Here is a 22064-nt window from a genome sequence, read left to right on the forward strand (position 1 = left end):
AGGTATGTGGCACTGCAACTGGATTGTATTTTAAGCCTCAAGAGCAAAACTATACATTTTCCTTAGCACAAAATATTCATAATCTACGTATTTATAAAATCAGGTTTTCTAAACACAATTTTGAAACAAAGTATAAAGCCTATTTGGATCATGAACCCCCCCAAAATCTATATTTTTCAAAGACTGCAATAACTGCAATAAAAACATAAATATTTATTAAATATCTTCCTAAATGAAAAAACCTTAACATCTCAATTACTTATGTAGATACCCTATACTTTAAAAGTAGTAAGAGATTCACCTTTCCATAACTTGGAATCACTAAGCATCAATCTATCCACTAGAGAAGAGTTTTCACCATCTGGCCCTTCTTGTAAACCAACTTGACATAAAATCCGGCGAAGGCCATCTTTAAATAGAAGGAAAAGTAAGTATGAGATAGCAACTTCAAATATTAAAATAAAGTGACATTTTAATAGATGTTCAAACAGATCTATAGAGTTTTACATGTTTTATGATAGGTCAAATTTATTCAGAAAAAGTAAACATGTTAATTATTTTATTAATATTTTCACAAAAGGATAAATTCCAAATCTTACTTCACACACCAATTCTTACTCCAGAATGTTAAAATATATGTCTATCATAAAGGCGATAACTTCCTGTGTTTTAATGAATTTAACTAAAGAGGAAAACATCCCCAAACTACTGAATACTGTTCTTTAAGCACTAATGCCCACTAAACCAGATTACAATAAAATTGTTATACATCCCACGATAATTGAAGGTAGGTATATTAAATTGTGCTAACAATTAAAAGAAGGAATGCATGACCTCTACACTATGTCATGTAACAGTGCATTTTATTAATGCTATACAAAATGTTCTTCATTCATTGAACAAAAATTCATTGTGGACCTGGCATGTGAGAGGCCCTGGCAGACAAATTCCTACATCATCTAAATGCTAACTTTAGAAAAGTTCTTCAAATATTAATATAAGCATTAAAGCAAACAAATCTTTAACATCTTTTTGTTTCACCATACTTTATAATTTAAATCAGTGTTTTTAGTCTTCTTCAAGCAGGCAAATAATCAAAAAGAAATGGAGTAACTTTTAAATTGAATTATAAATTTGCCAAATAGAAGTAATTAAAAAGGTTAAAGGAAAAATCTAATATAAATATTAAATATAAGCATTTAAATTACTGATAAATATCTTAAAGAAAAATTTCAGCAGGAAATTACTGATAAATACGTCAAAGAAAATTTTCAGCAGGAAATTACTTCCATGATACTATTCATTAATACTGTACCACAGTACTTGGCATACAGGCATCCAATGGAAAACACCAAAAATTAAGAATACGGGGCTGAGAAAATAACTGGAAAGACATTTAAAAGGCAAGAAAACATGTTCTGTTAAACTTCCATGCCTCTATATTTATAACTATCAGTTCAGTGTGGTAATGCTCGTTGTCATAGCCTTTCAACACAAATGTTTTAGCAATTTTCTTTACAGTAAACATCTGAATGTCGTTTATTTACAGTCTTGCCTAAAGAATAGCATGACAGATAGCTTAGATCTACCCCAAATTTACCCTTTAGTGTTATACACAAGACTTGTATTTTTTTTTTTTTTTTTTTTAATACAGAGTCTCACTCTGTTGCCCTGGCTAGAGTGCTATGGCGTCAGCCTAGCTCACAGCAACCTCAAACTCCTGGGCTCAGTCGATCCTCCTGCCTCAGCCTCCGAGTAGCTGGGACTACAGGCATGCACCACCATGCCCAGCTAATTTTTTCTATATATTTTTAGTTGGCCAATTAATTTCTTTCTATTTATAGTAGAGATGGGGTCTTGCTCTTGCTCAGGCTGGTTTCGAACTCCTGACCTTGAGTGATCCGCCTGCCTCAGCCTCCCAGAGTGCTAGGATTACAGGCAAGAGCCACTGCACTAGGCCAAGACTTGTATTTTTGGGGACAAGAGGACTCTTAATTCTGTTACCATTACATAAAGAAAAATTACCTAACTTGTAGACTGTGGAAAAATTTTTAAAAATTCAAATCAATAACTTCCAATTTGCAAATTTTTGGAGTTGCAAATATTGGTAACAAAAAGCAATAGGATTTAGAGATATTAACATTAGTGTTTTATTATATAAATTGCTAATCACTTAGGTTTTATTTACAGTAGCATTTTTCTAGCTTACACAGTGGAAGAGCTTCACAGGATGTTCCATTAAAAAAAAAAGATTTTAGGCCAGGCGTGGTGGCTCACGCCTGAAATCCTAGCCCTCTGGGAGGCCGAGGGGGGGGCGGATTGCTCCAGGTCAGGAGTTCAAAACCAGCCTCAGCAAGAGCGAGACCCCATCTTTACTATAAATAAAAAGAAATTAATTGGCCAACTAATATATATATAGAAAAAATTAGCCGGGTATGGTGGTGCATGCCTGTAGTCCCAGCTACTTGGGAGGCTGAGGCAGCAGGATTGCTTAAGCCCAGGAGTTTGAGGTTGCTGTGAGCTAGGCTGATGCCACAGCACTCACTCTAGCCTGGACAACAAACTGAGACTCTGTCTCAAAAACAAAGAAAAAAAAAAAAAAAAAAAAGATTTTAAAATCAAGTTTGTAAGATTTACATTGTATTACCATATTAAAGTCCTTTATAATTGTTAAACCCAATGTTTTCTGAATTTAACAGGGAATTCTTTGTGTGCACATAAAAAAATACTACAGGACAAAATTTGGTTTTTCTGTGCATAAAGACAGTCTGAGATGGTATTCTAAAATGTGAAATTGGCCGGGCGCTGTGGCTCACGCCTGTAATCCTAGCTCTTGGGAGGCCGAGGCGGGCGGATTGCTCAAGGTCAGGAGTTCAAAACCAGCCTGAGCAAGAGCGAGACCCCGTCTCTACTATAAATAGAAAGAAATTAATTGGCCAACTGATATATATATAAAAAATTAGCCGGGCATGGTGGCGCATGCCTGTAGTCCCAGCTACTCGGGAGGCTGAGGCAGGAGGATCGCTTGAGCCCAGGAGTTTGAGGTTGCTGTGAGCTAGGCTGACGCCACGGCACTCACTCTAGCCTGGACAACAAAGTGAGACTCTGTCTCAAAAAAAAAAAATAAAATAAAATAAAATAAAATAAAATAAAATGTGAAATTAAAGCAAGAAATTATTCCATTTGACATTGTTTCCAAAACAGTTGTGCAAGGGCATATGAGCTCATTTTAACAGATAATTAGCATAAATTTTTATGAACCTACCTGAATATCCAATAATACTTCCCAGCCAAGACAAAAGTTTCAAACCAAAATTCTGATGCGCAACAATAGATGAATGCATAACTTGAACTTTGAGTGGCTTTGTCTGTCTGCTGGTATTTCTCTTAAAAAGAAATGGCAGGATTGAAATACTAACTTAAAAATCTATTTTACTGGCAGAAAAAAGTTAACATTTTTATTTAATATAACCACACCATCATAACAGAGTTTTTCACTCATGTATGTAAGAAAACCACCACTGGACGGGCACAGTGGCTCACGCCTGTAATCCTAGCACTCTGGGAGGCAGAGGAAGGAGGATCGCTCAAGGTCAGGAGTTCAAAACCAGCTTGTGCAAGAGCGAGACCCAGTCTTTACTAAAAATAGAAAGAAATCAATTGGCCAACTAAAAATATATAGAGAAAAAATTAGCCGAGTATGGTGGTGCATGCCTATAGTCCCAGCTACTTGGGAGGCTGAGGCAGCAGGATCGCTTGAGCCCAGGAGTCTGAGGTTGCTGTGAGCTAGGCTGACGCCACAGCACTCTACCTCAGGCAACAGAGTGAGACTGTGTCTCAAAAAAAAAAAGAAAAAGAAAAGAAAAAGGAAAAAGAAAACCACCACTGTGTTGGCCTTACTTGATTCATCCTAATTTTCTAAAATAATCCTTGGATTAAAAAAATAAGAAGGTCCAGCCAGTTTATGAGATTAACTTGAATCTTTAGTTATATTTGAAAATCTGCCTTACCAATTATTAATATAAATGATTTAAATGCTTAAACTTGGTTTATGTATTTGATTTTTTTTTTTTTTTGAGACAGAATCTGGCTCTGTCACCTAGCCTAGAATGCAGTGGCATGATCATAGCTCGCTGCAACCTCAAACTCCTGGGCTCAAGTGATCCTCCTGCCTCAGCCTCCCAAGTAGCTGGGACTACAGGCGTGCACTACCACGTCTGGTTAATTTTTCTACTTTTTGTAGAGATGGGGTCTTGCTCTTGCTCAGGCTGGTCTCAAACTCCTGGCCTCAAGCAATTCTCCCGCCTTAGCCTCCCAAACTGCTAGTATTACGGGTGTAAGCCACTGCGCACAGCCTAGATTCATTTCTTAATAAAACTACACACTTAAATAATTTACTTTATTGCACAGATATGTTATCAATATATTTTTTAAGAATTGTGGTAAAATACACATAAAATTTATCCTCTTAACCATTTTTAAGTGTACAGTTTATACATTCACCTAGTATGAAACCAATCTCCAGAACTCTATCTCGCACAACTGAAAATCTGTACAGTACTCATTTAACAAGTCCCTGCTTTCCCTTCCCCTAGCACCTAGCAACCACTATTTTATTTTTCTGTCTCTCTGAATATGACTATGGTAGGTACCCCATTGAAAGTGTAATCATACATATTTACCTTTTTGCTACTGGCTTATTTTACTTAGCATAATGTCCTCAAGGTTCATTCATGTTGTAGCATGTATCAATATTTTCTTCCTTTTTAAGGTTGAACAATATTCTACTATATGTATATACTACATTTGTTTCTGTATTCATCCATCAACAGACATTTGAGTTGCTTCTACCTCTGGTTCTTGTGAATAACGGTGCTTGAACAGGGGTGTGTAAGTATCTCTTTGAGACCCCGCTTCCAATTCTTTTGCATATATACTCAGAACCAAAATTGCTGGATCTTATAATAACTTTTAATGTTTTGAGGAATCATGATACTGTTTTCTATATTGGCTACACTATTTTACTTTCCCACCAGTAGGGTACAAAGGCTTCAATTTCTCCATATTCTTGCCAACCTTTTTTCTTTTTCAGAGACGGGAGTCTCCCCCTATGTTGCCCAGGCTGGAGGGCAATAGCTATTCACAGGTAGGATCATAGTGCACTGCAGCCTTGAACTACTGAGCTCAAGTGATCCTCCTGCCTCAGCCTCCTGAGTAGCTGGGACTATAGGCACATACCCGGCTTCAACTTTTTTTTTTTTTTTTGACAGCAGCCATCCCAATACATATAAGATGGTATCTCACTGCAGTTTTGATTTCCATTTCCCTAATGGTTAGTGATGTTGAGCATGTTTTCATGTTCTTATTGGCCATTTGTGTATTTTCTTTTGATAAACATCTATTCAAATACATAAACACTTTTTAAAATTCATTTTTTATTTGAATTCTCTTTTCACCCTGATTCATCCCCTCTCTATAACCTACATTAACAGGGTAAGTCTGTGTATTTTCTCTATGTATATTATGTGTATACATTTATAAAGATCTTAATTTTGTTGGTTTGACTACAAAAATGGGATATTAAACATACTTTTATGCATCTTAGCTTTAACTTTTTTTGTTAATTACTACATAACAGTCTGGGATATAGATTAAAATATCCTCTACAGAAGGGTTTTCATGTTCACTTTATTTTCAGTCTTGTGAGATTACAAAAAAAGCAGCACTGGACTGAACATCTTTTAGACACACTTACCAGTGCCTGTATTTCTATAGGATGAATTCCTAGGAGAGGTAAAGCTTTAACAGATGTTACTAGATTGTTTTCCAAAAATGCTGCAGCATTTTTACATGTGTATTCCTATTCTCTGCAAATAAGATTTTTATCATTGTAATCTCATGTATATTGGCCATCTAGATTTTCTCTGTTGTGATCTGTCTTTTCATATCCTTTGTCCACTTTTCTATTTTATTGTTTGTTCTCTAATTGATAATCTATAAGCATAATTTCTGATACATTACTACATTGAATATGTTCAGATATCAAGGAAGAATTTCTTATACAAGCCATAAGACATACAAATCATAAAGGAAAAGATATATTTGCTATTAATACGTTAAAATTTGAAGCTTTTGCTCAATGAAAGGAATCACAAACTTAAATGAGTAAGAAAAAGACAATCCCACACAAAAAATGGGAAATTCACTGAAAACTTAAATGACCAATACAATAAACATAAAATAGGATACTTAGAAATCAAGGAAATGCAAATTTACCTCATGAGATATCATTCTGTATACATCAGATTGGCAAAGAAATGGGAACTCTCATACACTGCTGCTGAGAATGTGTGTGCATGCCGTGTGTGTGTGTTTTATGAAATGGAGAAGTGAGGAAGAGAGGGTCAATTTCCTTTTTTTTTTGAGAAAGAGTCTCACTCTGCTGCTCTGGTATCATCACAGTACACTGCACTCTCAAACTCTTGGACTCAAGCAATTCTCCTGTCTCAGCCTCCTGTGTAGCTGGGACTACAGGAATGCACCAGTAAGCCAAGCTAATTTTTTATCTTCCATTTCCTATTTTCTTGCTCAGGCTGGTCTTGAACTCTTTTTTTTTTTTTTTTTTTTTTTTTTTAAAGACAGAGTCTCATTCTGTTGCCCAGGCTAGAGTGCCGTGGCCTAGCTCACAGCAACCTCAAACTCCTGGTCTCAAGCGATCCTCCTGCCTCAGCCTCCCGAGTAGCTGGGACTACGGGCATACGCCACCATGCCCGGCTAATTTTTTCCATATATATATATTTAGTTGGCCAATTAATTTCTTTCTATCTTTATAAGAGATGGGGTCTTGCCCTTGCTCAGGCTGGTCTTGAACTCCTGACCTTGAGCAATCAACCCACCTCGGCCTCCAAGATTACAGGTGCCAGCCACGGTGCCTGGTCATAATTTTTATATTTTTTTGTAGAGACAAGGTCTTGCTAGTCAGCTTTTGCTCAGGCTAGTCAAACTCCCGGCCTCAAGTGATCCTCCTGCCTCGGCCTCCCAAAGTGCTGGGATTATAGGCATGAGCTACTGCGCCCAACCGGTAACATATACTGATACCACAGTTTTGAAGATGAACTAGGCAAAATCTATTAAAGCTGAAAATGCTCATACTCTAAAAACTCAGAAATTCCCTTTCTTGGAAACTTTTACATCTATGGAACAAGGAGACAAAAGAATGTTCATAGCAGAAATATCTGTCACAAAAAACCCTGGAAACACCCTAATTGCCCATTAATAGGAAAATGGATAAACTAGTATAATCATAAATGGAATACTTTACAATGGTTTAAAAAATGAATTAACTACCACATGTATCAACATAGACAAATCTAAAACAACACTGACATGAAAAGGAAAGTCGCAGTATAATACATTCAGTATGAATCTTGTTATATAATGCTTAAAAGCCGCCAAATCAATATATATATAATATCAACAGATACTTAATACATGAAGTATAAAGGCATGCAAGAGAATCAAAAAAATCAATGAAAGTACTTATCTCTAGGGAAAGAGGAAGGGTAATGGGATTAAGAAGAGTTAATACAGGGGCCTCCATACCATTTATTTAAAATTAATATAAAGAAAATAAGATATAATGTGGGCACACAGGTGTTTGTTGTGTTGTTTTTGTCTGTATACTTAAAATGTTTTATGATATATAAAATTATGTTTTAAAAAGAACATTTATATAAAATGCAGTTACATGGAATAATTAAAAAATAATTTTTTTTTTTTGAGACAGAGTCTTGGTTCTGTTGCCTGGGCTAGAGTGCTGTGGTGTCAACCTAGCTCATAGCAACCTCGAACTCCTGGGCTAAAGCAATCCTCCCTCTCTAGTAGCTGGGACTACAGGTGTGCACCACCACGCCTGGCTAATTTTTTTAGTTGTCTGGCTATAAAAATAAATTCTAACTTTAAAAAACAGATCTAAATGTGGAGAATAGTTCTCTTTTAGAAAAATAATACATTAAATGCCATTAAGATATGGTGTGTGTCCTGCCAAATTGTACCAAGAAACAACTCTCCCCAAATTCTAATTTTGGCAGTAAAGACCAATTTAATTCCTAAAATGTAATGTTAATTAAAAACAAAACAAAAAGAAAAAAACTATCTAATACTTCTTCATGGAGAAATAAGTAGAAAAGATTTATCTTATCAAAGTATTCATTTTCTATATCAATCTTACACAGCTTTAAAAACTAGATAAAGCAATAATGCAATACTCAAGAAACATCTTTAAACAATTTTTGGTTGACATTGGCTATACATTCATGAAAGCAGAAAAATGTGTTCATAAATACTGAAATATGAACCTAGCTTAAACTAATAAAAAATAATAATGTAAGCATGTTTTAAAATTACTTACCACAATTACTGATTTTGCTTGCTCACAGTATTGGAAATCTCCGTATCGAACTGACCTACGTCCCTATAAATAAAGATATTAACATGTGAATATATTCAATATTAATAACTTTTAAGCCAGTAAACTAACATGTTTGAGCACATAACTCTAATTTTTAATATTTTTAATGTCAATTCTACTCATTAGTGAAAAGTAAATTAAAAATTTCTTTCAAAGCTCTCTTAACTATTTTAAGCCATTAATAAGTATATTTCCTTGAGCAACACAATATTTATTCTTCTAGGCTTCTATAATTTCCATTCTCATAAATGAATATTTTTAATCATTGGGTAGAATGATGGTAACTGTATTATTTCCTCTTAAATTTTCTATCTGGTAATAGCTTAAGTTATACCCAATACATTTGGGGCAACATTCGAATGACATTTTTAAAAAAGCCTAGACATATACCTTTAACTCAATTTTCTGGGGTAACTTATCTGTAGTAAAAATTCAATTTACTATGTGGTATCAATAAGATAAAATTACTTACATCTCGATCTACTGTAGTTGCAAAACCAATGGCTTCTTTTTGTGAACAGTTAACAGCTTTCTGAAGAGTATAAATAACTTGTTCATACGTGTGAACTTCATCATTAAACAGCATGCAATAGTAGGTGTCACTCTTCTCTCTGAGTGATAAAACATTAATGATGTATTAGATTATCTATTTGCATGTTATCTTGTTCCAGGCTGATTTATTAAGAGGATACTTTGTCCTACAGAATGTGCTAGGTACTGGGCACATGTCTGTTAAAGAATTCATCTGTGGTCACTGTGCTCTATGATACTACAGTCTGGTGGGTAAAACAGATATTGAACATATAATTAACTCTCTATATACTGGTTGTTATCAAGAACAGCAGGATGCTAAAGTAGGGTATAGTAGGTCTGGGGGTTCAGAGAAAAACTTCTAGGGAAGTAATCTGACATTCAAAGTCAGAACTGGTTATTGGTGGTTCTCAAGTGGGGGTAATTCCCCTTTGCCTCCCATAGCTGACCATTTGGCAATGTCTGGAGACATTTTTGGTTGTCATGACTGTGGCTTGGGGGTGCTATTGGTATCTAAAGAGTAGAGGCCAGGAATGCTACTATCTTGCAATCCTCCATCTTTGCTCCCATAACAAAGAAGTAATCTGGTCCCAAATGCCAATAGTGCCAAGGCTGAGAAACCCTGGGCTAGCGGAAGGTGAAAGCAAAGGTGCTGAGGTGGCAGAGGTAAATACTAGGACCTGGAGCACAGGTAGGAAGGAGGAGATCAGTATGAGATTAGCTTGGTCTGGAGAGAGGTAGAACTCTTGAACGCCTTATAATGGATTTTGATTTTTGCCACTGTAAGGGCAATCAAGGATTTGAAATAGGAGATATGATCAGATTTGCCTTGAAATTCACTTTGGCCGCAGTGTAGAGAATGACTGACTCTTAAGTGGCAAGAGTGTACATGGCAGCCCAGCTAGGAAGCTGTGTTGCCCAAGGATGAAATTAAGGTAATTTGGAGTAGGATGATAGTAATGGAAACGAGCAGTAGAACAATTTGATAGAGGGAGAACCAGCTGAAGTTGGCATCTAAGTGAATATGGGTGATTCAGGTTTCTGAGCAGATGGAAACTAAGATGGGAAACATTATAAGAGAAGCAAATTAAATTCTTTTTTTCTTCCATGCTAGTGGCCCTGAGCCTACAACAGAACAAAATAAATACAAACTATTCTATTCTCTAGGGTCTAAGCTTAGATTGTAGATGAATGATTCCCAAACTGAAGTACATGAAGATAAAGTCATGAGGTACTAAGTCACCCTCCCTCCCTCCCTCCCTCCCTCTCTTTCTCTGTCTTCCTCTCTTCCTCTTTCTCTCCCTTCCTTCCTTCCTTCCTTTCCCTCCCTCCCTTCCTTCCTTCCTTTCCCTCCCTCCCTTCCTTTCTCTCCCTCCCTCCCTTCCTTCCTTTCTCTCCCTCCCTTCCTTCCTCCCTCTCTCCCTCCCTTCCTCCCCCCTCCCTCCCTCCCTCCCCCTCCCTCCCTCCCTTCCTCCCCCCCTCCCTCCCTCCCTCCCCCTCCCTCCCTCCCTTCCTCCCCCCCTCCCTCCCTCCCTCCCCCTCCCTCCCTCCCTTCCTCCCCCCCTCCCTCCCTTCCTCCTTTTTTTTTTTTTTGAGACAGTCTTACTCTGTTGCTCGGGCTAGGGTGCTGCGGCGTCAGCCTAGCTCACAGCAACCTCAAACTCCTGGGTTCAAGCAGTCCTTCTGCCTCAGCCTCCCGAGTAGCTGGGACTACAGGCATGAGCCACCATGCCCGGCTAATTTTTTCTATGTATTTTTAGTCGGCCAATTAATTTGACCAAATAAGTGGCCCTTTCCTCACAAACGATACAGCCGATCTTTTTTGATGTCTGAGTTATTTATTTATTTTTTTGAAACAGAGTCTCACTCTGTTGCCTGGGCTAGAGTGCCATGACATCAGTCTAGCTCACGGCAACCTCAAACTCCTAGGCTCAAGCAATCCTTCTGCCTCAGCCTCCTGAGTACCTGGGACTACAGGCATGCACCACCATGCCCGGATAATTTCTTTCTATTTTTAGCAGAGACAGGGTCTTGTTCTTGCTCAGCCTCGTCTAGAACTCCTGGGCTAAAACGATCTGCCCACCTTGGCCTCCCCAGAGTGATAGGATTACAGGCGTGAGCCACCGCGCCTGGCCACTAAGTCACTTTCAACATCTCCCAAAAGGCACAGTATAGTAACACCTCATTTTATTAAAAAACACTTAATTCACAACACTTTAATTATCTGAAACACTACTGACAAAGCAAAAAAGAAACACAACTAATGTCCCTCAGATCCTCATTCCAGCTGGTATTCATTTTTAACTATGAATACAATTCCAACAGTTTTGGTCTTTAACTAAAAGAGAAAGTTGCAAGCACACTAATAAGGAAAAGTAAGCCCGAACCTTAATAGGAAGAATGCCGTGTCTGGTCACAAGTTTGTGATCTCAATAATCTAAGTAAAAATGGTACATATAAACTAAAAAAGCATAAAGTATAGAATACATTTTATAAAAAGTTAGAATCAAATGGTTAAAATTGAGTTTGAGCATTTATTTAAACCAGAAAACTCACTTATATCAAAGAGCTCATTCTCTTAATAATATGTGATAAACAAAAAAGTATAGTTGTAGAGTTAATCTACCAGTTTTATCATACAATCAAAGAGAAAACTGCTTATGCATGAAACCAGTTATAGAGTTTTGACACAGTTAAATATGGCTAAAAACCAACTAACCAACAGAAATCTCCACCAAGAAACTGGATCACACACATATTTAAAAACTATAAAACCAATGATGGTTACTGTTCTAATAAAAACTGATTTTTAAAAAATGATTATATCCTAACTGTATGGGAGTTAAAATTTAGCAGTTCCTCATACACAAAGAATAAATAAGTTATACTTACACCATCTCTAAATCGGCTGGCAATTCACTTTCTTTTTCCCAGGTTAATATCTCCACTGCATACCGAAACATAATAGCAAAAATGTTATAAGTTCGTGCTATCACATCTTCCGACAAATGCACAAGAGGATCCTGAGAAAGAACAGAAAAAAGGCAACCACCATGTTAAATGTACGTTAATTCTCTTTCCCATTCTGCCTCCAACCTTCAAAATAACATAGTAAAAAGGTGACTAGTCTTCCAGTTTCAGCTTCCCCTCAATGCATTTGATCTTATACATTACAGCCTACAAAACAAAGCTTTCTGAAATGTTTAGTTCTGAATAATCCCAGTTATTGAATCAACTGAATCAAAATATTCAATGGCACTCCAATGCCTAATGAATAAATGTAAACATTTTAGAATGGCGTTCCAGGATCTCTAAAACCTAATATCAAACTTTCTTTATAGCTTCATATCCTACTAACCCATAATTTCTAGAGCAAAGGAATATTATCTAAGGATAGAGAAGCAATATTTACTTTTATAAGTATAAAGGAGAGCTTGATTTTGACAATTTTAAAAGTGAGAACTCAATCAAGGTCAGAAAACTGGACCTAGATGTTATAAGAACCATTCACTTGTCTACTTCCTCTCAGCAGGGTAAGATGTGTATGCATGTTAACAGGGAACTTTGTATTTTACACTTAATAGTGAAAAAGTCACTAAATTTTAGGTTAATGTAGAAAATTATTATTTTAAATATATACCATGTCTATTATGGTATCTTTCAATCAAGGCTGGCAAAATGTTCTACATAATCTTTAATCTTAATGGTTTATCTTAAATCTAAACACTTTGTTTAGCTTAATGGCTAAACAGCATTACATTCTTTTCTCAAATTAAAAAACCAGTATGTTACAACATTATGGGATGGGAATTGGTACATACTTGTGTATATGTAAAACATGTATATGACACAATATTTTTGTATATTCACACCAAAGATAAGCCTAGTGGAACTGATATAAAGCAAATGGAGGAGGCGGAGCAAGATGGCAGACGAGAAATACCACCTGACAGAGTGTCTCTGCAGAAAAGGCAGATTCTAGGAGAAATTAGAAGAAGCAAGCATCGAGCATACATCAGAGGAGAGTCAGAAGAAGGGGTACCTGAGACCACGGGAGGAGGTTGTGGAGGAGAACTCGAAGCAGAGACCTCCCGGGTAGCCTGCAGACCAGCGGCAAGGGCAGGTGCAGCAGTTAACTTTCCCTTCCCTTGAATCTCAGAACGCTGGTGGGCTCCCCAGTGGTTGTAGAGACCTGCGGACACCAGCCTAGAGACAGCCACCACCAGTGAGCGGTAAGCCTGTAGCGGACACCGCACTAGGCTCCCAACTCCCTCGGGGCACCTCCGGGTGCACAGACCTGAGCTGCGTGGCAGGCGCCACATTGCCTCATTCTCCCCTCCCTCATCCCTATCCACACTGCCGAAACAGACAACATAGCCACCAGCCAGAGGCACCTCCAGGGAATGGGACGTTCCCTTTTGGGGCCCTACGGCTGACTGAGGGGAACTCAGACGGTCAGTTCCCTACCCACCAGCTCTCTCAGGTGCTGCTGGCCCAGTGATTCCAGGAGAACAGGGCAGATCCTGAGGCTGAGAGACATTAACCCAGCTTGGGCTCCCCATGGGTGAATTAGGACTGGCACTCCTCTTGCTGGTGCGGTTAGGCATTGAACTCCTGGGCCCAGAGGTCACACCTGCAGACCAGATCCCATGCACCCAGGTCTCGCATTGCCTGGGGCACAGAAGGGATATACATGAACAGCCTACTGAGGTGTGTGCGCCTTCAGGGGCAGATCAGCATCCTTGAGGGCAACCCTCCTTCCAAAGGGGGGCCGTGCGCTGGGCGAACCTGCTCAGGGAACCTCCCGGCCGGCATCACAGCCAGGGGAGGCCTGGTGGCCTGACCCTCACATTAGGTTTCTTCACATAATCCCACATCTCTTGTAGGCTTTGCTCTTTTCTCTTGTTTCTCTGCTCTATCTCTGTGACTGATTTATTTAATTGACTCACTCCCAGACCAGCCCTCACTGAGGGGGAGAAAAGGACACACCTGGAAGTCCCAGGGCCCCACCCACCACCTCAGGCACTAGAGTGCCTCTCCAGAGGAATAAGAACTGGATACAAGACCCAAAAGCAACAGTCTGTTCCTCTGAGCAAGCGCCACCTACTAATTGGGAGGACATTCTGCACACCCTTTTCATGGCACCTACTGACTCATCATACAGCAAGTTCAAGAAGCTCAGAGGACCCCTGTGAGATTCAATGCAAACAGGAAAACGTCACAACATGCAGTCATCAGACTGACCAAAGTATCAACTAAAGAGGCCCTTCTAAGAGCTATAGACAAAAGAAGCAAATAACATACAAAGGAAAGCCGATCTGAATAACGCCAGACTTCTCTACTGAGACTTTTCAAGCAAGGAGAGACTGGGGTCCCATTCTCACTCTTCTGAAACAGAACAATGCCCAGCCTAGAATCTTATCCCCTGCAAAACTAAGTTTTGTATATGAAGGAGAAATCAAGACATTCTCAGACAAGCAAAGACTGAGGGAATTCACCAAGACCAGCCCTTCAAGAAGTACTCAAAACAGTGTTACCCACAGATCAGCACAATAAACACTCACGAATGTAAAATCTACTCAAAGCTAAAGATCAAAGCCCAGATACTACAATGGCTCAAGAGAGAAAGCAAAGCAACAAAGTTCAACCCAACATAATGAACAGAAATCTGCCCCACCTATCAGTTATCTCAATAAATGTGAATGGCTTGAACTCCCCACTCAAGAGACATAGGCTGGCCGAATGGATAAAAAACACAAGCCAGGCCGGGCGCGGTGGCTCAAGCCTGTAATCCTAGCACTCTGGGAGGCCGAGGCGGGAGGATTGCTCGAAGTCAGGAGTTCGAAACCAGCCTGAGTAAGAGCAAGACCCCGTCTCTACTATAAATAGAAAGAAATTAATTGGCCAACTAATATATATATATAAAATTAGCCGGGTGTGGTGGCGCATGCCTGTAGTCCCAGCTACTCGGGAGGCTGAGGCAGCAGGATTGCTTGAGCCCAGGAGTTTGAGGTTGCTGTGAGCTAGGCTGACGCCACGGCACTCACTCTAGCCTGTGCAACAAAGCGAGACTCTGTCTCAAAAAAAAAAACAAAAAAAAACACAAGCCAAGTATCTGCTGCCTTCAGGAAACACATATAACCTGCAACAACACAGTTAGACTAAAGGTAAAGGGGTGGAGAACAATATTTCAAGCAAATGGAAGCCAAAAGAAAGCTGGTGTGGTGGTGTTGATTACAGATGACTTAGTTTTTAAACCAACAAAAGTAATAAAAGATAAGGAAGGTCACTATATAATGGTGAAGGGTACAGTTCAACAAGAAGACATAGGCCGGGCGCTGTGGCTCACGCCTGTAATCCTAGCTCTTGGGAGGCCGAGGCGGGCGGATTGCTCAAGGTCAGGAGTTCAAAACCAGCCTGAGCAAGAGCGAGACCCCGTCTCTACTATAAACAGAAAGAAATTAATTGGCCAACTGATATATATATAAAAAATTAGCCGGGCATAGTGGCACATGCCTGTAGTCCCAGCTACTCGGGAGGCTGAGGCAGAAGGATCACTTGAGCCCAGGAGTTTGAGGTTGCTGTGAGCTAGGCTGACACCACGGCACTCACTCTAGCCTGGACAACAAAGTGAGACTCTGTCTCAAAAAAAAAAAAAAAAAAAAAACAAGAAGACATAACAATTCTAAATATATATGCACACAACCTTGGTGCACCCAGATTCATAAATCAAACTCTACTTGATCTAAACAAATGGATAAACAACAACACCATAATAGCCGGAGAATTCAACACCCACTGACAGCACAGGACAGATCCTCCAAACAGAAAATCAACAAAGAAATAATGGACTTAAACAGAACTCTAGAACAAATGGGCCTGACTGACATTTACAGAACATTCCACCCCAAAACCACTGAATATACGTTCTTCTCATCAGCTCACAGGTCATTCTTTAAGATTGACCATATCCTAGGACACAGAGCACATCTCAAACAATTTAAAAAAAAGAAATTATACCATGTATCTTTTCAGACCACAATGGAATAAATGTAGAAATCAATCCTAACAGGAGTCCTCATTTCTACACAAAGTCATGGAAACTAAACAACCTTCTGCTGAACGATCACTTCATAAATGAGGAAATCAAGATGGAAATCAAAAGATTCTTTGAACTAAACGACAAAGGTGACACAAGTTACCAAAACCTGTGGGACACAGCTAAAGCAGTCCTGAGAGGAAAGGTTATTTCCATAAATGCCTATATCCAAAAGTCGAAAAGATCACAAATAGACAACCTAATGAATCATCTCAAAGAGCTGGAAAAAGAACAGACCAATCCCAAACCCAGCAGAAGAAGTGAAATCATCAAGATCAAATCAGAACTAAACAAAATTGTCAACAGGGAAACTATATGGAAGATTAATAAAAAAAAAAAAGTTGGTTCTTTGAAAAAATAAACAAAATTGACACACCATTGGCTAGACTAACAAAATGCAAAAAAGAAAAATCTCTAATACGCTCCATCAGAAACAATAAAGGAGAAATACAACTGATGCCATGGAGATATAATTTATGAATACTACAAAAACCTCTATGAACACAAAATGGAAAATGTAGAGGAAATGGACAATTTCTTAGAAACACACAGCCTCCCTAGGCTCAACCAGGAAGAAATAGAATTCCTGAACACACCAATATCAAGTACTGAAATTGAAACAGCAATAAAAAACCTTCCTAAAAAGAAAAGTCCTGGACCAGATGGTTTCACACCCGAATTTTACCACACCTACAAAGAAGAACTGGTGCCTATCCTGCAGAAATTATTCCACAACATTGAGAAGGATGGAATCCTCCCCAACACATTTTATGAAGCAAACATAACCCTGATACCCAAATCAGGAAAGGATGTAACAAAAAAAGAAAACTACAGACCAATATCCCTTATGAATATAGATGCAAAAATTCTCAACAAAATCCTAGCCAATCAAATCCAGGTGCTTGTCAAGAAAATAATTCATCACAACAAAGTGGGCTTCATCCCAGGGATGCAGGGATGGTTCAACATATGCAAATCTATAAATATAATTCACCATATAAACAGAAGCAAAAATAAAGATCCTCTCAATAGACGTAGAAAAAGCATTTGACAAAATTCAACACCCTTTTATGATAAGAAAGCTCAACAAAATAGGCATAGACGGGGCTTACCTAAAAATGATACAAGCCATATATGACAAACCCACAGCCAATATCATACTGAATGGGGAAAAATTGAAAGCATTCCTACTTAGAACTGGAACAAGACAAAGTTGCCCACTATCTCCACTTCTATTCAATATAGTGCTGGAAGTCCTTGCTACAGCAATCAGACGAGAGAGAGAGAGAGAGAGAGAGAGAGAGAGAGAGAGAGAGAGAGAGAGAGAGAGAGAGAGAGAGAGAGAGAGAGACAGAGAGAGAGACAGAGAGAGAGACAGAGAGAGACAGAGAGACAGAGAGAGAGAGACAGAGAGAGAGACAGAGAAAGAGAGAGACAGAGACAGAGAAAGAGAGAGACAGAGACAGAGAAAGAGAGAGACAGAGACAGAGAGAGAGAGACAGACAGAGAGAGAGAGAGAGACAGAGAGAGAGAGAGAGAGAGAGAGAGAGAGACAGAGAGAGAGAGGAATTAAGGGCATCCACATGGGAGCAGAAGAGATCAAACTCTCACTCTTTGCTGATGACATGATATTATACCTAGAAAACCACAAGGATTCAACCAAGAGACTCCTTGAACTGATAAATGCATTTAGTAAAGTCTCAGGATACAAAATCAACACACAGAAATCAGAGGCATTCATATACGCCAACAACAGTACAAGTGAGAACCAAATCAAAGACCCAATTCACTTCAAAATAGTAACAAAGAAAATAAAGTAACTAGGAATATATTTAACCAAAGAGGTAAAAGACCTCTACAGGGAGAACTATGAAACACTGAAGAAAGAAATAGCAGAGGATGTAAACAAGTGGAAGAATATACCATGCTCATGGGTCGGCAGAATCAACACTGTTAAAATGTCTATGCTACTCAAAGTGACCTACAGAGTCAATGCAATTCCTATGAAAATACCATCATCATTTTTCACAGATTAGAAAAAATACTTTTACGCTTCGTATGGAACCAGAGAAGACCCTGTATAGCAAAATTAATCCTAGGCAATAAAAACAAAATAGGAGGTATCAATTTACCAGATTTCAAACTATACTACAAGGCTACAGTAATCAAAAAATCTTGGTACTGGCACAAGAACAGGGACATTGACCAGTGGAACAGAACAGAGAACCCAGATATAAAACCATCCTCATATAGCCAACTAATCTTCGACAAGGCAGACAAAAACATACACTGGGGAAAAGAATCCTTATTCAATAAACGGTGCTGGGGAAACTATATAGCCACATGCAGAAGACTGAAACAGGACCCACAGCTTTCACCTCTCACAAAAATCAACTCATGCTGGGTAAGAGACTTGAACCTTAGGTGTGAAACTATTAGAATTCTAGAGGAAAACACTGGAAATACTCTTTAGGCATTGGCCTAGGCAAAGAATTTATGAAGACCCCAAAGGCAATCACAGCAACAACAAAAATAAATAAATGGGACCTGATTAAATTAAAAAGCTTCTGCACAGCCAAAGAAACTGTCAAGAGAGCAAACAGACAACCCACAGAATGGGAGAAAATTTTCACAAGCTACACGTATCCAATAAAGGGCTGATAACTAGAATCTATTTAGAACTCAGGAAAATCAGCAAGAAAAAAAAATCAAACAATCCTATCAAAAAGTGGGCAAAGGACATGAACAGAAATTTTTCAAAAGAAGACAGAATAAAGGCCAACAAACATATGAAAAAATGCTCAACATCTCTCATCATCAGGGAAATGCAAATCAAAACTGCAATGAGATATCACTTATCTCCAGTAAGAATGGCCTTTATCAAAAAGTCCCAAAACAATAAAGGTTGGCATAGATGTGGAGAGATAGGAACACTCCTACGCTGCAGTGGGACTGCAAACTGGTTCAACCTCTGTGGAAAGCAATATTGAGATACCTTAAAGTGATACAAGTCGATCTATCATTTGATCCAGCAATTCCACTACTGGGCATCTATCCCAAAGATCAAATGACACTATACAAATGGGACACCTGCACTTGAATGTTTATAGCAGCACAGTTCACAACTGTAAAGGTGTGAAAACAACCCAGGTGCTCACCAATACATGAATGGATTAATAAAATGTGGTATATGTATACCATGGAGTACTATTCAGCTCTAAGAAACAATGGTGATATAGCACCTCTTGTATTTTCCTGGCTAGAGCTGGAACCCATTCTACTAAGTGAAGTATCTCAAGAATGGAAAAACAAGCACCACATGTACTCACCAGCAAATTGGTATTAACTGATCAACACCTACGTAGACATATAGGAATAACATTTATCGGGTGTCATGCAGGTGGGAGGGGGAGGAGGGGATGAGTATATACAAACATAACAAGTGAGATATGCAACGTCTGGGGGATGGTCACACTTAAAGCTCTAACTCAAGGGGGGGCATGGGCAATATTCGTAACCTTAACATTTGTACCCCCATAATATGCTGAAATAAAAAATTAAAAAATGGAAAAAAAAAAAGATAATACAGAGATCTGGTTAGCAATTGAAAAGGTCCATTTTGCTTATCTTAGAAATTCAAAATGTATATTTGATGTTAAGGGCTCTAAGAAACTGTGCAATAAACAAACCTATTTCAGTTTTTTAAAGAAACACAGTACTTCTCAAACTTCTTTGAATACAAAATTATTTCCTTTGAATAGGCTGTTGAAACAGCATTCAGTGCAGCATGTCTTGGGAAATGCTACTTTGGGAACTAAAAGAAGAAAAATATCTATTCTTCTGAAAGAGTTTGATTTCATGCTCATAAAGGTAAAAGAAATATGTTGCATTTAAGCAAAGGGTCCTGGAAATAAAATTACTAAGGGGATAATAAAATTCTACAACCAAGAAATAAATAAATATATAAAACAAATGTGGAGAGAACGTGGAATAAAAAAAGAATGGATCAGAGGATTGAAGAACATTGAAAAAATATATTTAAAAAAAAGAATGGAGGAAAAAAAAGACAAAGATTCTTAAAGGACATGGGTCTAGGGCCTTAAGGCGGCAAATTTACTTTTCTCAGTAAAAAGCAGATTTTTCAAATTTTCATAGCACCTTTTACCTGTAACTTTTCTCATACAGGTTGCTTTAAGGTCCCCTCAACATTTTTTTTTCTACTAGCAAGGTTCATTACTACTTGTTATGGAGGCTTTAGAAGTCATTAATATGATAAAACCATCTGTGCACAAAAAGAACATAACTGGTACCTCGTGGGGATTCAAAAAAGAGTAGGTATTAATAATAATATGAACCTTACGCTACACCAAAATAGAAAGTAGGATAAAACCTCAGCTTTCTTGGTGGTATTATCTCACCAAATAGCTATTCCATTTCCTATAAGTACATCCCATAATACAAAACATTTAGGGATTGAAGAATTTGATAAATAGGGTTTATAAAAATTTAATGGTCCAGGGATAGAAACAACCAGTAATTCTTGAGAATCCTAGCCAGCAGTGTCCAAACTCTATTCTACAAATCCCAGGGCCTAGTAGAGATATTTTCTATTTGAATAAATAGTTTAAAAACACATTACATATTGGAGATCACCACCTGGGAATTTTTGCTGTTACATTAACCCAGTTTGAGTCAAGTCTAGGAATACCAATTCTTCTGCTATTTTTGTACATACATTTTAACTTAAATGTGTCACTGATTATAAAGACTTATTTCTGCAGTGAAGAGATGGTAGGCTTGTGCTAATCTACAATATGTACGATGGTAAATTAAATGCCAGGAAAGACTAAGGCACTTTATGCTCAACGTGTTTTTACCATGGCATAAATCAGTTGGCACAAGTAAATAAATGACATCCTATGTTGTAATATCTATTACTACTATTAACAATAATTTAAGTTCTGTTCTATGATTACATGTTATAGAATGTAACTCATCTGTTGGTAAGTTGACTTTGCCTTACTCTTCTTTCAAGCTAGAAGAAAGGCATGCTGTTAAAAAGGTTATCAATGGTTATCTTAGAAGACAGTAGGAATTCTGGAGAACTTTACCTTGTATGTGATATACTCTTGTAATGTTTGAATTGTAAATGTAAGCATGAATTATAATAAAGATTTTTAACTGTCCTCATATTCAAATAAGGTGTGAATGAGGATTTTCTCCATACCACCCAACCAAAAATATAGAAATAAACCAGAAGCTGCATAGTCACCAAAACAACCTCACTTACCTCATGAATTGACTTTCTCACAAGTAAACAACATACATTTCAACTTATGATAGTAAATCTATTAACAATACAATTTTAATGTTTTATTTTTTGTATTAGAATTTGTATTGTATTAAGAATTTGAATTATATTGTATTGAATTAGAATCTGTATCAGAATTTCATCTAAAAAATTCTGCTAAAAATGTTTTTAAAAACCAGTATAAGGTACTATTAAAAGTTTCATTACTGTAGTCTAATGGTTACATAGGTTTAAATCCCAGTTCTAGTACTTATTAATACTACAAAGGACACTTGGGTCAAGTTTTAATCTAAAACTCAAATTTCCATAAAATATTGGTGACAGCAGTATCTATCTTATGAGGCTGTTTTGAGAATTATTAATAAATGAGATTAAGTAAAGTACTTAGTATTATATCTAGCTATTAATAATTACTGATCTGAATTCAAATGAGGTAGGAGCAGTATTTGTAAGTAAAAACTTCAGATTATAAAAATCTTCACTAAGGTTGTTCAGTTAATTTGCTATTTAATTAAATTTCATTCCAAAAAGGAATGACAGCAATTTAAGAAAACATCTAAGTCCCAGCTACTCAGAGGGCTGAGAGGGAGGATCACTTGAGTTCAGGAATGAAAGAATAGCTTAGATAAACATAGCAAGACCCTCATCTCTAA

The 22064-nt window shown here is 37.8% G+C and overlaps 1 protein-coding gene across 3 annotated transcripts in view; it reads right to left on the minus strand.

The window, feature by feature from the left end:
* UBR2 (ubiquitin protein ligase E3 component n-recognin 2) overlaps window positions 1–22064 on the minus strand; it is a 133182-nt gene that overhangs the window by 78898 nt on the left and 32220 nt on the right. For all 3 annotated transcript variants that reach the window (XM_020287012.2, XM_020287010.2, XM_020287011.2), the window contains exons 5-9: window positions 11894–12024; window positions 8943–9081; window positions 8411–8473; window positions 3266–3386; window positions 302–409 (exon numbers count right to left, since the gene is read on the minus strand). In XM_020287012.2, coding sequence (XP_020142601.1) covers window positions 302–409; window positions 3266–3386; window positions 8411–8473; window positions 8943–9081; window positions 11894–12024 — 562 coding nt within the window. The remainder of the gene's footprint in view (window positions 1–301; window positions 410–3265; window positions 3387–8410; window positions 8474–8942; window positions 9082–11893; window positions 12025–22064) is intronic.

The sequence above is a fragment of the Microcebus murinus genome, chromosome 5 (assembly GCF_040939455.1).
Source record: "Microcebus murinus isolate Inina chromosome 5, M.murinus_Inina_mat1.0, whole genome shotgun sequence".
Lineage (NCBI taxonomy): Eukaryota > Metazoa > Chordata > Mammalia > Primates > Cheirogaleidae > Microcebus > Microcebus murinus.